This window comes from Rana temporaria, chromosome 4, assembly GCF_905171775.1.
Source record: "Rana temporaria chromosome 4, aRanTem1.1, whole genome shotgun sequence".
NCBI classification, from domain to species: Eukaryota; Metazoa; Chordata; class Amphibia; order Anura; family Ranidae; genus Rana; species Rana temporaria.
The window spans coordinates 450,607,407-450,623,383 of record NC_053492.1 but is presented as its reverse complement, the minus strand read 5'-3'; the positions used below and the strand labels follow the sequence as shown (position 1 = coordinate 450,623,383).

At 44.9% G+C, this 15,977-nt stretch overlaps 1 protein-coding gene across 1 annotated transcript in view; it reads left to right on the top strand.

The window, feature by feature from the left end:
- The window catches only part of PIGF (phosphatidylinositol glycan anchor biosynthesis class F), a 29,357-nt gene that overhangs the window by 3,810 nt on the left and 9,570 nt on the right, over nt 1-15,977 (top strand). Inside the window, exons 3-5 of the mRNA XM_040351561.1 lie at nt 3,231-3,322; nt 5,235-5,351; nt 5,789-5,897. Of these exons, the coding sequence (XP_040207495.1) occupies nt 3,231-3,322; nt 5,235-5,351; nt 5,789-5,897 (318 nt within the window). The remainder of the gene's footprint in view (nt 1-3,230; nt 3,323-5,234; nt 5,352-5,788; nt 5,898-15,977) is intronic.

The window sequence follows — 15,977 nt, the reverse complement described above, 5'->3', positions numbered from 1 at the left end:
ACTGATAGGCGGCACGGGTGGGCACTGATAGGCGGAACGGGTGGGCACTGATAGGCGGCACGGGTGGGCACTGATAGGCGGCATGGAAGAGCACTGATAAGTGACACGGATGGGCATAGATGGGCACTATCGTATGAGTTGTACTAATGGATGCCAATCAGTGCCAAACAATGCCTGCCAATCAGTGATGCCCATTGTGGGCACTGATTGGCATCCATTGCGGCACTGATTGGCATCCATTTTTTGTGTCATTGTCATCCCTGGTGGTCTAGGGTGGCATACCCTTTTTTTTTTTTCTTTGCATCCCTGGTGGTCCAGTGGGCATCCTCGGGCGGGCTGTGCTGATAAATCGATCAGCACAAACCCCCCCTGTCACAGGAGCAGCTGATCGGCTCTCCTCTACTCGCGTCTGACAGACGCGAGTGAGGAAAAGCCGATTGCCGGCTTTTCCTGTTTACATCGTGATCAGCCGTGATTGGACACAGCTGATCACATGGTAAAGAGTCTCCGTGAGAGACTCTTTACCTTGATCGGTGTTGTGGGGTGTCAGACTGACACCCTGCAATAACGATCGCCGCGATGCACGCCCCCGGGGGGCGCCCAGCGGCTCAAAATCCTGAGGACGTCATATGACGTCCACTCAGGATTCTACAACCACTTTGCCAACGTCAATTTGTCATTGGCGGGCCGCAAGTGGTTAAAGCCTAAAGCAAGGCACACAGTTGGTTTGGCAGTTTCCAGCCAACTTTCGGCCCATGTGGAATACCAGCAGCCAATTGGTGTCTGATCAGTACCTGTAGCCATTGGCTGCGAGTGCTAACCGGCGTGCTCTGATGGGTGGGGGACACAGAACACAATAGCACAATGGGGGAGATCTTGGTACTAACATTGGATAGTTAGTACAGCAACCTGCTCAGGTTTTTTTTTTTCAGCCCGCTGGGTGGAATGAAAGGAAAAGCTTCCTGTATGCACCAGGCTTTACTCCGTGTTAACTGTGATGTAAAAGTATAAAATATTGGCGCAATGTATTTTCTTTCATTTTGTATAAGGGAGTTGTAACCCCTCTTTTTTTTTTTTTTGCCATCTGTGTCCAATTGGGAAGATTTCCCTTCACTTCTTGTCCCATAGCTACAGGAAGTGAGAGGAAATCCTGACAAATTAAGGAAATCTCTTGGGGCGCTGCAGGTCACCAAAACTAGTGTGCAAATTGGAAGATTTTCCCTCCATTACTATTTTGGGGACAACCCATTTCTGAATTTTCTTTTACTTTCACTTTCAACAGTAGTGGTAAAGGGGCCAAAGAGAAAGGGTGAATCTCCTTAATGGGGGGGGGGGGGCACACAGACAGTAATAAAAACCCAACAGGTATTCTAATCCATCTGCACTCTATCCAAAACCAAACAAAAATACAAAACCAGTTTTGCCTATAACTATCAAAGCAAAAAAACGTTGCAGTGCTATACAGTGTAATGTGTGTAGGTAATCAAATACATTTTAATCCAGTGAGAATTAACTAACTGCAATATAAATATATAGCTGGATTCAGGTAGGGCGGCTTAATTTTGACCCGGCGTATCGTATTTACAATACGCCGCCGTAAGTCAGAGAGGCAAGTGCTGTATTCACAAAGCACTTGCCTCCTAAGTTACGGCGGCGTAGCGTAAATGGGCCGGCGTAAGCGCGCCTAATTTAAATTGTGAAGAGGTGAGCGTGTTTTATGTAAATTAACCATGACCCGACGTGATTGACGTTTTTAACGAACGGCGCATGCGCCGTCCATGGACATATCCCAGTGCGCATGCGTCGGATAGAATGCCTAAGATACGTCGAACACTGCCTATGACGTGAACGTAACTTACGCACAGCCCTATTCGCGTACGACTTACGCAAACGACGTAAAAAGAGTCCATACCTTGCATGGGCTGCGCCACCTAGGGAGCAGCTTAATCTTTACGCCCGCGTATCTCTTACGTAAACAGCATAACTAATTGCGACGGGCGCACGTACGTTCGTAAAACGGCGTATCTTGCTCAGTTGCATATTCGACGCTGCAAACAACAGAAGCGCCACCTAGCGGCCAGCGTAAATATGCACCCTAAGATACGACGGCGTAAGAGACTTACGCCGCTCGTATCTTAGCCTAATTTAAGCGTATCTGGTTTCCAGAATACGCTTAAATTTACAACAACGTAGATTCAGAGTTACGACGACGTATCTACTGATACACCGCCGTAACTCTCTCTGAATCTAGCTAATAGTTGTTAAGTGTCCCATATATGCTCAATATTCCTCCTGGTGCAAAGAGGAGGGTGCATGTGATCAGCACAGGGCCAATCGGCGCTGTCCAGGTAGTGGGTCAGGGGTCCCGCATCCTGATAGGACAGCCAGTGCAATATGAAAACTCCTCTTACAAGCTTTAACCAGACACCGATAGAAGTCACAAGACTGCTATATACTGCTGATGAAAAATGGTCTTTAGCAGTTTATATTTACTAAACGAATTGCATTTCCATGTTCTGTGTACTGTGGGAGACAAGATATAGTAAATGCAGAGTCCTGGGTTTAGTAACACTTTAATTTAACAGCCTAAAGTTAAAAGCTGTTTGGATAACATGCAGAGCTGCACCAGATTCTGTGAGCTCCAGTTTTAGTAAATCTCCCCTAATGAGTGTATTTAGACCCCTTTCACACTGGAGCACTTTTCAGGCATTTTAGTGCTAACAAAAAGCGCTTGTAAAGTGCCTCTCTCAAACCACCCCAGTGTGAAAGCCTGAGTACTTTCACACTGGGGCGGTGCGCTTGCGGGACGGGGAAAAAAAGTCCTGCCGGCAGCATACTTGGGGGTGGTGCGGGAGTGGTGTATACACCGCTCCCGCACCGCCCTGCCCATTGTAATGAATGGACAGCGCTGCCAAAGTGCTTTTCCAGCTCCACAACACGGGCACTATTAACCCTTTCCTCGGCTGCTAGCGGGGGTTAAAAGCACCTGCTATCGACCAAAAAGCACTGTTATAGCACCTGTAAAGCCCCGGTGTGAAAGGTCTGAGTGATCACAAGTACCTCACTTAGTGGTGCCTTGTATTTCATGGTCAGGAAAGCCCTCCTAACAATCTTCAGCCAATCTGGTGACATCCTCCATGTTTTTTTGTCCTGACAATTTTCCTTTAATTAAGGTTTGTTTATTGAAATATTTAGCTTTACTTTATCTAATTAGTTATTCTGTTTTGCAGGTCAATAAACTGTATAGATCCTGCCTATATTTCTTAGCTTCCTGTCTGCTGTTTCATGGGATTATAGTTTTGTATGGAGCACCTCTTGTAGAGTGAGTATTGTTTTTATTTAGCAGTCCTGAAATCATTATCTCTGTACATCACATGTATTCTGTAAACTAGAGGTGCAGAATGAAAAGGAGAGTGGAAAAGGAGCTGCCGCGGTTTTGTTTAAAAGAAATTATCCCTTTAAATGCGCACAATCCGTCTAGCTACCTGCCAGACAGCGATGCCATGAAAGCTTCTACAGCTCCAGGAGTCGTCTTTATATCAGTTCCTATGCAGAAATCTTCCTGTATTATATGCCTTTATCAGGAAAAAACATTTTATACTTACCTCCACTGTGCAGCTCGTTTTGCACAGAGTGTCCCCGAATCCGGTCTTCTGGGGTCCCTCGGCGGCTGTCTCGGCTCCTCCGCGCAAGAGCTTTCCACCTTCATGCGAGCGAGCTCGCATGGTGGAAAGCTTTTGCGGGCGCGCTCCCGTAATACAGCGGCGGGCATAGCTGCCGACTGTATCACTCGGCCCGCCCCCCGGCGAGCCGCGTCATCCGCTGTGATTGACAGCAGTGCCAGCCAATGGCTGCGCTGCTATCAATCCGTCCAGCCTAGCCAATCAACGGCCAGGCTGGGAACCGAAGAGGATCACGGGGACGCGCGTGGGACTTTCGAGGGGTGAGGTAAGTAAAACTGGGGTGAGGGGGGGGGGGGGGGGGGGGGGGCGGTACCGTCGGATATTTTTTCACCTTAATGCATAGGATGCATTAAGGTGAAAAAACTTTTACCTTTACAACCCCTTTAATGCTTCTAGTAGAATAGTCAAAGCACGACGGAGGGGAGAAAAAATATTACTAGCCACTTGCCGACCGCCCACAGTGTGTATATATATATATATATATATATATATATATATATATATATATATATATATATATATATATATATATATATATATATATATATATATATATATATATATATATATATATATATATATATATATGTCATTACTTTGATGTTTAATATCCAAGTTGTGGCAGCAACCAGCTGCCATAACTCTGATATCATTTTTCTCTGGGTGATTCGGCATCTGCTTAAAGTAATCCCCGATGGCTGAATAATCAGACACTCGCCTGTCCCACAGTCCAGCGATGTGGGCGCACAAAGCCCCTCTCCTCTGCCCATCTTCTCCACAGCACCGGCATTCCAACTGTGGGCGCCCGGCTGTGGCTTCACTGCCAGGCACGAGCCGCATTGTGAATGGCCGGGCAATCTTCTAGGACCTGTGACGTGTCCCAGAAGATTGCAGGGAGTGAGGTGGGAGAGGTGATCTTCCTTCCAATGCCGCAGCGCAAGGGGAAGAAGTGGGAGCTGGGTGCCTGTAAAACAGGGTAACTGCTCCCCTCCAAAAAAAATGACATGCCAAATGTGCCATGTCAGGGGGTCGCCAGCACTTAAAGCAAAGTTTCACCCAAAACTTCCGCTTTAAGGTTAAACCGCTTCTCTTCTAATTTTACTGAAGTGCAGTCACTGTAGATCTGAGGGGGACATGCAAGGAAAATAAAAAACATCATTTTAGCTTGCACATGATTGGATGATAAAATCGGCAGAGCTTCCCCTCATTTCAGATCTTCAGCTGCGATCTAAAGCGACTGCTATTCCAAGTGCACTTGCAGTGCAAAGTGGATTTGCCTTTATTAAATAACCCCCACTGTGCTGTGACAAACATGATTACAGAGCATATGACTAAGCACTGAGCTACAGTGTGAAACGCGTCAGATTCTGTTCTATTTTTTGCTGTGGCATGTATTTTTTGTGACCTGTTTTAAATAAAAGGAAAGTTTTTTGGAGTGCAGCTGTCCAAGTTTTCTTTGGCTCAGTGATCTTACATCTTTTACAAAAAAAAAATGCGATTGGTTTGTATTGTAATTTCACTCTCCAGCTGACTCTTCACATTATGTTACAGATCGGTGGGAGAAACCTTCTTTTTTGCGGTTTTGTTGTCATCCTTCACAACGTCACGCTGTCTGTGCATTCTTGGACCAAATTTTCATGCTTGGGTCAGAGTATTCAGTAAGGATGGGTAAGTCGTAATTTTTTTTTAAATAATTTTCCTGATATTTAAATGCTAAATATTTGTTTTATGCAAACAATCATGCAATATGTGCCCAGAATAAGTATACAGATGAGGACTGCTATCTAGACCCTAACTTTCTTGATCTGCGTCCTTGTTCCTTGTCAGTGACTCAACATATTGAAGCCCGAGGGTCAGAATAACTGTCAGGAGGTTGACATTCATATTTCACTTAGCAAAGGTTTACTTTAAATGAAGTGGGGGTATGCTTTTATTGACGGTACCCCTCATGGTGCATACATACACACCTACACAGGTTGAACTGGATGGACTATTGTCTTTATCGAACCTTACCTACTATATATAACTATGTATATGAAAACCTCAGAGCCTGCAAAAATGCTGCAAGACAGTAAAATGTATGTCTATTTACATTTGATTCTTAGGGCAATGTCCGTATGGGATCACAGTCTTCAGATCACAACCATCTGTAGTGTGGTTGGTGCCTGGTTGGGGGCATTTCCTATTCCTTTAGACTGGGACAGACCTTGGCAGGTGAGTCATTCATGCAGATTCTTTAGGGCAGTATGTTTGTTTTATGTTAACCTGTATATTGGCATTGCTTCTGTCCAATAATCAATTGCTTTTCTCGTAAGTCTACCATTGCATCTTTCTTCACCTTGGCATTTAGTAATTCTTGGAAATTGTTTTCGTGTCAGTGTAAGTATTATGAACATTGTAAGCAGTTGTCTATACTCACTAAGGCCCCTTTCACACGGGGCGGATCAGTAATGAACCTCCGTATGCTCAGCGGGGATCGCTCTGTTGATCCCCGCTGAGCCGGCGGATGACAGGGCGGTCCCCGCTCACTGTGCAGGGACCGCCCTGTCTTTTCTCCGCTCTCCTCTATGGGGGGATCGGATGAACACGGACCGATCCCCTAGACGGATGGAAAAGTAGGTTTTTCCTCTGTCACACTTTGGCGGATCGGAGCGGGTCGGATGTCAGCGAGCATGTCACCGCTGACATCCGCTGCTCCATAGAGGACCACGGAGCGCCCGTTCAGGTCCGCCTAAAAAACTGGCAGGCGGACCTGAACGGGCCGCCCGTGTGAAAGAGCCCTTACACTTTGCTGACCAATGAAAACACTTTTAACAAATTAACTAATGTACCCCCAGTGGGTACCTGTGTGTCAGTGACCAATACCTGACCCTTCATTTGCTCAACAATTTCTGTTGTTTAGAGCAATGCCCTACCTAAGGCCTGGTTCATACCTATGCAGGTTGCACTTTGCATATTCCAGGTACATTTTGCTTTTTCAATGCATGTTTTTGACCCATTGAAGTCTATGGAACCAAAAATAGGAAAAAAAAAGTTTCATAAAATGCATAGATGTGAACGCGACCCATAGGAAACCATGTTAAATGGACTGTAGTATGTTTCTGCAAAACTCAAAATGCACTAAAAAAAAATGCATAGGTGTGAACCAGGCCTCAGAGTCCTTTCACACAGGGGGCGGATTCCATTGTGATCAGCTGATCTGATCATAGCGGACGGGGGACACATCTGTGTCCACTCAGTATCTGCAGAGCCGACATGGGCAGACCCTGCTTTGCTCTGTAGGTGGGCCCGGGAGTAACGGCAGCGATGTGCCTCTGAATACCTGTGATCCACTCCTCCTAAACGGAAGAGGACGGGGTCCTATCACATTTATTTAGCAGACTTGATCAGTCCTGGAGGCAGCTGGGTGTAAACGGACACCTGCCTGTCTATAGGGATGAATATGACCTTCCGATCAGGTCCACCTGACAGGCAGACCTGATTGGATCGCCCGTCTGAAAGGAACTGAGACCTCCTAGCGGCAGGAGAGCTCACACTGCATGAGGAACGAATAGGATTTATGTTGGCTTTCCTTATTTCCAGGAGAAATTTGAAGTAATGACATGATTGGGAAACCCTTTAAAAGGCATGTCTTTATGTAGTAGATTAAGTTAAAGTATAACTAAAGGCATAACTTTTTTTTTTTTTTTTTTTTTAGCTTTGGACAGAATGGAAGGGGATTAGAACCCCTGTCAGATTTTATTGCAATCTGTGATCCCGTTAAAGAGATTCTCTCTCTCTCTCTCTGTTTGTCCTGTTTACTATTCTCATTGAAAGTAAAAGAAAATCACAAATTTTGTGTTGTCCCCAGAAAAGTAATAGAGGGGGAATCTTCTAATGGGGTCACTAGTTCTGATGATCCGGGGGTCCCCAAAGAATTCCCCTAATTTCAGGGATTTCCTCTCACTTTCTGTTTGGCTATGGGACAGGAAGTGAAGGGAAATCTGCGCAATGGGATGACGGGGAAAAAAAATAAATCCTGATGGGTTTTAACCCTCCCTTACTCTATCCAAAATGAAAAATGTCTCGCCAATAGCTTTACTTTAAAATCTACTGTCTGTTTTCATAATCTATGAAAGTTTTGGCATATTTTGTGAGAGATAGTTCCATGTTCCTTACCTTTTAAACAGAATCTCACATGAGAAGCTCAAATGCAATTCCAGGCATAACGTTTATATTGAGAGCTGCAACCATAGCCTAACCCTCCTACAAACCAACCACGTGGTGTCTGCTGCTTTTTAAGCCCCATTGCTTGGTTCATCTTGCAGCTTTAAGAGTTTAGGTGGGGGGGCACTATTCTTTCCACTGACACAATGTAAGTTTTTTTTTTTTTTTTTTTACTTCCACTGACCACCCACTAATGCTGGTGCATTTTCTACTCTCACTGGCCCCCTTAACCACTTCCATACCAGGCACTCACGCACCTTCCCGCCCAAGCCAATTTTCAGCTTTCAGCGCTGTCGCACTCTGAATGGCAATTGCGCAGTCATGCTACACTGTACCCAAACAAAATTGGCTTCCTTTTTTCCCCACAAATAGAGCTTTCTTTTGGTGGTATTTGATCACCTCTGTGATTTAAAAAAAAAAAAAAAAAGACAGAAAATTTTGAAAATTTTGAAAAAAAATTACGTTATTTTTTTCTGTAAATTTTTTTTGTAAATAAGTAAGTTTTCTCTTACAATTACGGGCACTGATATGGCGGCACTGATGGCCACCGATGAGATGGCACTGATGGACATCGATAAAGGAAGTACTGATGGGTACCGATGAGGTGTCACTGATGGGCACTCATGGGCGGCACTGATGGGTACTTATGGGTGGCACAGATGGGCACTGGGCATGGATGGGCACTGTGGGGTGGCACTGAGGGACACTGTGGGGTGGCACTGATGGATACATGTTGCCAGTCAGTGCCCATTTGTGGGCACTGACTGGCATCTTTATTTTTTTTACTGACTTTTTTATTTATTTTTTGCCCTTCCCTGGTGGTCCAGTGTGGCGATCCAAGGGGGGGCTGCGCTGATAAACAATCAGCGCGAACCCCCCCCTGTCAGAAGAGCCGCTGATCGGCTCTCCTCTACTCGCGTCTGTCAGACGCGAGTGAGGAAGAGCCATCAACGGCTCTTCCTGTTTACATCGTGATCAGCGTGATTGGACACGGCTGATCACGTGGTAAAGAGCCTCCACCGGAGGCTCTTTACCGAGATCGAAAATGCAGGGTGTCAGACTCACACCCCGCATCACCGATCGCCGCACTGCGCGCCCCCACGGGCGCGTGCGGGCATGAAATCCTGCAGAACGTCAATAGACTACAGTCAGGATTTCAGAACCACTTCCCAGACGTCAATCTGCTATTGACCGGGTGGGAAGTGGTTAAAGTTTGAAGGACAGTAAACTGGCCCTTTGTTTTGAAAGTTTGGAGCCGCCTGAGCTAGATGATGCTTGCCCCCAGCCAGGCTCTATTTGACTTGCTGCAGTATCTGAAGCACATTGTGAGAAGCTTACAGTGTGCAGTGAAATCAGGGGAACATTTTTTAGTACAGGAGAGGAGCCTGTGCAAGACTGATTTTTGAACTTTAAGGAAAAATAAGTCTTTAGCACTTCTTTTTAGTGTATTAAAATAATTGCAGCCAGCGTGGCAATGGCAGCAGCCAATCTGCTTTGCACTGTCGACATTTAAATATTTGTGTGTGTGTATATATATATATATAAATAATATACACACACACATATCTATATTATTCTTATTAGTAAGTACACCCCTCACATTTTTGTAAATATATTATTATATCTTTTCATGTGACAACACTGAAGAAATGACACTTTGCTACAATGTAAAGTAGTGAGTGTACAGCTTGTATAACAGTGTAAATTTGCTGTCCCCTCAAAATAACTCAACACACAGCCCTTAATGTCTAAACTGCTGGCAACAAAAGTAAGTACACCCCTAAGTGAAAATTACCAAATTGGACCCAAAGTGTCAATATTTTTATTTGTTGCCAGCGGTTTAGACATTAATGGCTGTGTGTTGAGTTATTTTGAGGGGACAGCAAATTTACACTGTTATACAAGCTGTACACTCACTACTTTACATTGTAGCAAAGTGTCATTTCTTCAGTGTTGTCACATGAAAAGATAGAATAAAATATTTACAAAGATGTGAGGGGTGTACTCACTTTTGTGAGATATTGTATATCTGATCCTCTGGAACTCCCCGCCCCAGTATGTCCGGTCAGCTTCTACCCTGTCCTTTAGGCGATCCTTGAAAACACATTTATTTAGGGAAGCCTATCCCACCTCCACCTTAGAACTGTACTTGAGTCCCCTCCATCAGATCATCCCCTACAGCACTACCTTTTGTACAACCTCCCCCTCCCTTTAGATTGTGAGCTCGATGAGCAGGGCCCTCCCATTCCTTCTGTATTGTAAATTCTGTGGTCCCCTTTAATAATGTATTGCAGGGAGCCATGTCTTTAGTTCACGGTTATCCTTGGTGTTTGAAAAGCAGCTAAAATTCTCTAAGGCCCCTTTCACACTGGGGCGTTTTTCGAGTGAAGCCTCATCTGCAATCCCAATGTGCTGGTAAAGCACCGCTAAGACCCTAAGGTTTTAGGGCGTTTTTGCAGTGCCTCAGTGCTTTCAATTCATTTCAATGGAGAGTGGCGTTTTTGGAGCATTTTTTTCAGCGCCCAAAAGCTGCTCCAAAGATGTTGCTTGCAGGACTCAGTGTGAAAGGGTCCATTGAGATGCATGGAGAGCATTTTATGAGCATTTAATAGCGCTATTTTTAAAACTAAAATGCTGTAAAAATGCCTCAGTGTGAAAGGGGTCTTGGGGAACAATAAAAAGTCCACACATAGCTGGTAATAAACACTACACAGATTTATTAGGCATGATAAATGACTTATGCTCATCACATTAGAGATAGTCGCACCAAAAAAAAAAAAAAAGACTGAGGCACATTGGCGTGATCAAGTTGTGCAGAGGCTTGCGTTGAGGTCGTGCCAAGCTTGTCCGGGCGTGAAGAGGTGACACAAATTCCCACAAGAAATCTCCCATACCTCAGATCTAGGCAACTCCGCTTCCTCTTATTAATATTGGCATTGGCTGCTTCTCAGAGCCTTTTACTGTACAAAAAAAAAAAATAAGCACACTTTGTCCGCATTAGAGACGCACGTTCTCACGCTGGTGGAAACGAGTGTTAACAAAATCTCTTCTCGTACCAGTTTTGCAAAGTCTTTTTAAATAAGCCTTTATTAAAATGTCTTTTATTTTCTGTACCCATTGCAATGTAGAAAAAGCAATATTAAAAACACAGTGCCGTTTGGTTATACAACAATAAAAAATAACTTTGCACACTATATAGGAGGCTCAATATACAACATGCAACTATCTAGAAAATGCAGCTGTACAAAAACGCCACATTGGTTTAAATTGTTTAGGAGGAAAACTCATGTATATAAATACTGCAGAACTTTTACAGTAAATCCAGTTCATCCATGTTTAGAGTGCTGCCCGATACTTCATTCAGGCTTCAGACACGGTAAGTAAGATCATTATCAGACCGAGCACACGGGCTGGAAGTGTTTTTCTGAGAAACACAATAGGGGAGGTTTAAGCCTGTTTTGCAGGGGCTTCAGCTGGTATAAGAGCAGTGTGGACAGCAAGCTTTGACAAAGCATTTGCAGAGCTTTCTGCAAGCTTTGTTGAAGCTTTTAAAGTACCATTCATCTTCAGTTTCTAAATGTTGAACACAAATACTAATGGGGGAGTTGATTGCCACTTTAAGCAAGCTGCTAGCAGGCTTCAACAGTACTTGAAGCTTGCAGAAAACCTGCTAGCAGCTTGTTTAACCACTTCATCTTTACCCCCCCTTTATGACCAGACCATTTTTTGCAATACTGCACTGCGTTATTTTAAGGCCCCTTTCACACTGGGGCGGGAGCCGTAGTGGAGGTATAGCGCCGCTAAACTGTCGGGATTCGGCCGCTATCGGTGCGGTATTAACCCCCGCTAGCGGCCGATAAAGGGTTAATACTGCCCATAATGCGCCTCTGTAGAGGTGCATTGCGGGCGATATTGCTGCGGTTTCCCATTGTTTTAAATGGCAAGGAGCGATATACACGCCGCTCCTCTCACCGCTCCAAAATGCTGCTGGCAGGAGATTTTTTTTCTCTCCTGCCAGCGCATCGCCTCAGTGTGAAAGCTCTCGGGCTTTCACATTGAGAAGGCTGAGCAGGAGTTTTTCAGGCGGTATAGCAGCGCTATTTTTGGCGCTGTACCGCCTGAAAAACTCCTCAGTGTGAAAGGGGTCTAACTGATAATTGCTTGGTCGCGTGACACTGTACACAAAATGTATGTAATTTTTTTTCCCCACAAATAGAGCTTTCTTTTGCTGGTATTTGATCACCTCTGCGGTATTAACAAAAAAAGACCAATAATTTTGAATTTTTTTTTTACTTTTTCTTCATCAATCTAGAACAGTGGTTCTCAACCTGGGGGTCGAATGACGATTTTCCAGGGGTCACCAAATCCTGGGCTGTTCCCAAAGCCCGCACCGCTCTCCCAGCCTTCTCGTGGCTGACTAGCAGGGCTGTCCCTGGAGCCCGCACCGCTCTCCCAGCCTTCTCGTGGCTGACTAGCAGGGCTGTCCCTGGAGCCCGCGGCCGCCCACTCGGCCTCTTCGCAGCTACCCATTCAGTTCACGGAAATGGCTGGGGGGCAATGACTAGAGGTTCGCTGACTGGTGAGGAATGTGAAGTGGGAGGGGCTGAAGGAGACTCTATCTCCTGAGTTTGGCATAGGTGTCACTGCTACGAGACACCACAAAGTGAGAGACACAGTGAAGCCAGAGACACAGTGAGTAACACTGGGATTATATTTGCCTTTAAAAGTCCCCACTACAGTTCTCAGATCAGCAGAAGACCTTGATCAAGAGCACCTAAGTTGGCTGATCAGAACTTTCCCCAGCACTGCCACTCATCCCAACCCCCCCCCCCCCCTTTATAAGGAATAAGAGAAGGAAAAAAATGCAGAATACATGGAAGAGGGAGGAGCAAAGAAAAGGGGAGAGAAAGAATAAGAGAAAGAACAAGAAAGGCGGTTAGAGAGAGGGATGGGGGGGAACAAGAAATTAGGATAAAGAGAGATAAAAGGTAAAGTAAGGAGAAAATGTACCATAAGGAGTTTTAAAATTGTACGAGTGGAAGTAACTCGGGGAGCACTATATGTCCATGGGTTAGGGGCGCAGGTTACTTGCCTTACCTTGGGTGCTAACCTATGCTAGGAAAATGTTATTGTTAGGGGTCCCTACAACTTGGGAAACTTTATCAAGGGGTCACGGCACCAGAAAGGTTGAGAACCACTGATCTAGGCCAATATGTATTCTGTTACATATTTTTGGTAACAAAAATCCCAATAAGTGTATATTGATTGGTTTGCGCAAAAGTTATAGGCCCAGATTCAGAGAGACTTACGATGGCGTGTCTCCAGATACGCCGTCGTAAGTCCGAATGAGCGCCGTCGTATCTATGCGACTGATTCATGAATCAGTTACCCATAGATTTCCCTAAGATCCGACCGGCGTAAGTGTCTTACATCGTCGTATCTTAGGCTGCATATTTACGTTGGCCGCTAGGTGGCGCTTAAGTATATTTACGCGAGGAATATGCAAATTGGGTAGATGCGCCAATTCAGAAACGTACGTCCGCCCGGCGCATTTTTTTACATCGTTTACGTTAGGCTTTTTCTGGCGTATAGTTACCCCTGCTATATGAGGCGTATCTTATGTTAAGTATGGACGTCGTTCCCGCTTCGAATTTTGAAAATTTTACGACGTTTGCGTAAGTCGTTCGCGAATAGAGCTGTACGTAAGTTACGTTCACGTCTAAAGCATTGACGATTTGCAGCGTAATTTCGAGCATGCGCACTGGGACTCTTTCACAAACGGCGCATGCGCCGTTCGCAAAAAAACGTCCGATACGTGGGGTCACAATTAATTTAAATAAAACACGCCCACATCATCCACATTTGAATTAGGCGGGCTTACGCCGGACCACATACGTTACGCCGCCGTAACTTAGGGCGCAAGTTCTTTCTGAATACGGAACTTGCACCCTAATTTACGGCGGCGGATCTGTATCTGTATCTGAATCCGGGCCATAGAGTCTACAAACTATGGGATATTTTTCTTTATTTTTTTTACTAGTAATGGTGGCGATCAGAGACCAATAGAGAGCAATATTGCGGCGGACAAATCGGACACCTAACTGACACATTTTTGGGACCAGTGACACTAATACAGCGATCAGTGCTAAATAAAATGCACTCTGTCACTGTACAAAGGACATTGTCAGGAAAGGGATTAATATATGGGGCGATCAAAGGGTTAAATGTGTTCCTAGGGAGTGCTTGCTAACTGGGGGGGGTTGCTGCTTTGACTGGAGGAAGATAAAGATCTGTGTTCCTGCTTATCTCCCAAATGATCAGCGTGTCCCGGCGGACATCGTGTCCACCAGACCAGCTGATTGGCTCCCGCTGTGTCCAGTCACAGCAGAAGGTGGTCGCTGGTGGCGCGCACCTCAGATCACGTACTAGGTATGTGATCTGGCACAGAGCGGCTGCCCTGCCACAGTATACCTAGAGTGGGCGGCCCACAAGCGGTTAAAGTGGAGCTCCACCCAAAAGGTGACGTTCTGCTTGTCCGCCTCCTCCCCCTCTCTGCTGCCACATTTGGCACCTTTAGTTTGCCCCCTCCTTCCCACACAGCCAACCTATTCACAAAGCAGCGCAGCAGTAAACTGGCCCCCAGTTTCCCTTAGTCAAGATGGCGCCAGAATACCTGCGTGTGCACTGACAGCTCTTCACCCATGGAGGTAATTGCAGTGAGAACTGGGGGAGGGGGTGTACAGTGTTTTCATTTATTCTGAAAAGTGAGCTAATTCTTAAACCAAAGTAAAAATTGCGTTGTAACATGAACATGCTCTACTCCCTTTAACACCCACATTGTTAAATCTAATAACATTTTATTCTCATATTCTTTAACCGCTTGCTGCCTGCCGCACGCAGATATACGTCTGCAGCATGGCACGGGCAAGCAGAACGTACCTGTGCGTCCCCTTTAAAAAGCGACTGTTGAGGGGGCGCGCACGCGCCGCAATCTCCGTGAGCGGGTTTCGTGGACTCGATCGCCGCGGGCATACCCACGACCGTCTCACGAAGAGATAGAATGGGGAGATGTTAGTGTAAACACATCTCCCCGTTCTGCCTAGTGACACTGTCATTGATAGTGTACCCTGTCATCGGGATCACGATCAGTGACGTGTCACAGTAAGAATCACTCCTTAGGGAATACCTAACCCCTACAGCGCCACCTAGTGGTTAACCCATTCACTGCCAGTGTCATTTTCACAGTAATCCGTGCATTTTTAAAGTACTGATTGCTGTAAAAATGACAATGGTCCCAAAAATGTGTCAAAAGTGTCCGCCATAATGTCACAGTCACGATAAAAATCACAGATCGCTGTGATTACTAGTAAAAAAAAAATATATATATTAATAAAAATGCTATAAAACTTTCTCCTATTTTGTAGACTCTATAACTTTTGCTCAAACCATTCAAACTTTGGTGCAATCTTTTTACCAAAAATATGTAGAAGAATACGTATCGGCCTAAACTGAGGAAAACATTTTTTTTTATATCTTTTTGGGGGATATTTATTGTAGCAAAGAATAAAAAATATTGATTTTTTTTTTTTACAAATTATCCCTCTATTTTTGTTTATAGTGCAAAAAATAAAAACCGCAGAGGTGATCAAATACCACCAAAATAAAGCTCTATTTGTGGGGAAAAAAGGACGTCAATTTTGTTTGGGAGCCACGTCGCACGACCGCACAATTGTCAGTTAAAGCGACGCAGTGCCGAATCGCGAAAAGTGGCCTGGTCCTTTAGCTACTAAATGGTCCAGGGCTTAAGTGGTTAACATAGTATAATCTTTGCTTTATGTTAAGTGGTCCTTTCAAGGCAGAAGGTTAATTGTAACGCTGTACAAAACTACACCTATACTTTCTCCAGAAAACAACAGAGCACGATGGTAATGACTAGCCGGGGGAAATCAATTTGCAGTATATTATTGTGAATTTGATTGAATAGATGCACCTGCTGCACAAAATAAGATGAGGATATACCAGCGCGGCATATCTTGCTCTTGGCACTGGTAAATACAAAGTAAAAGATGTTCGTTTTGGCTGGCATTC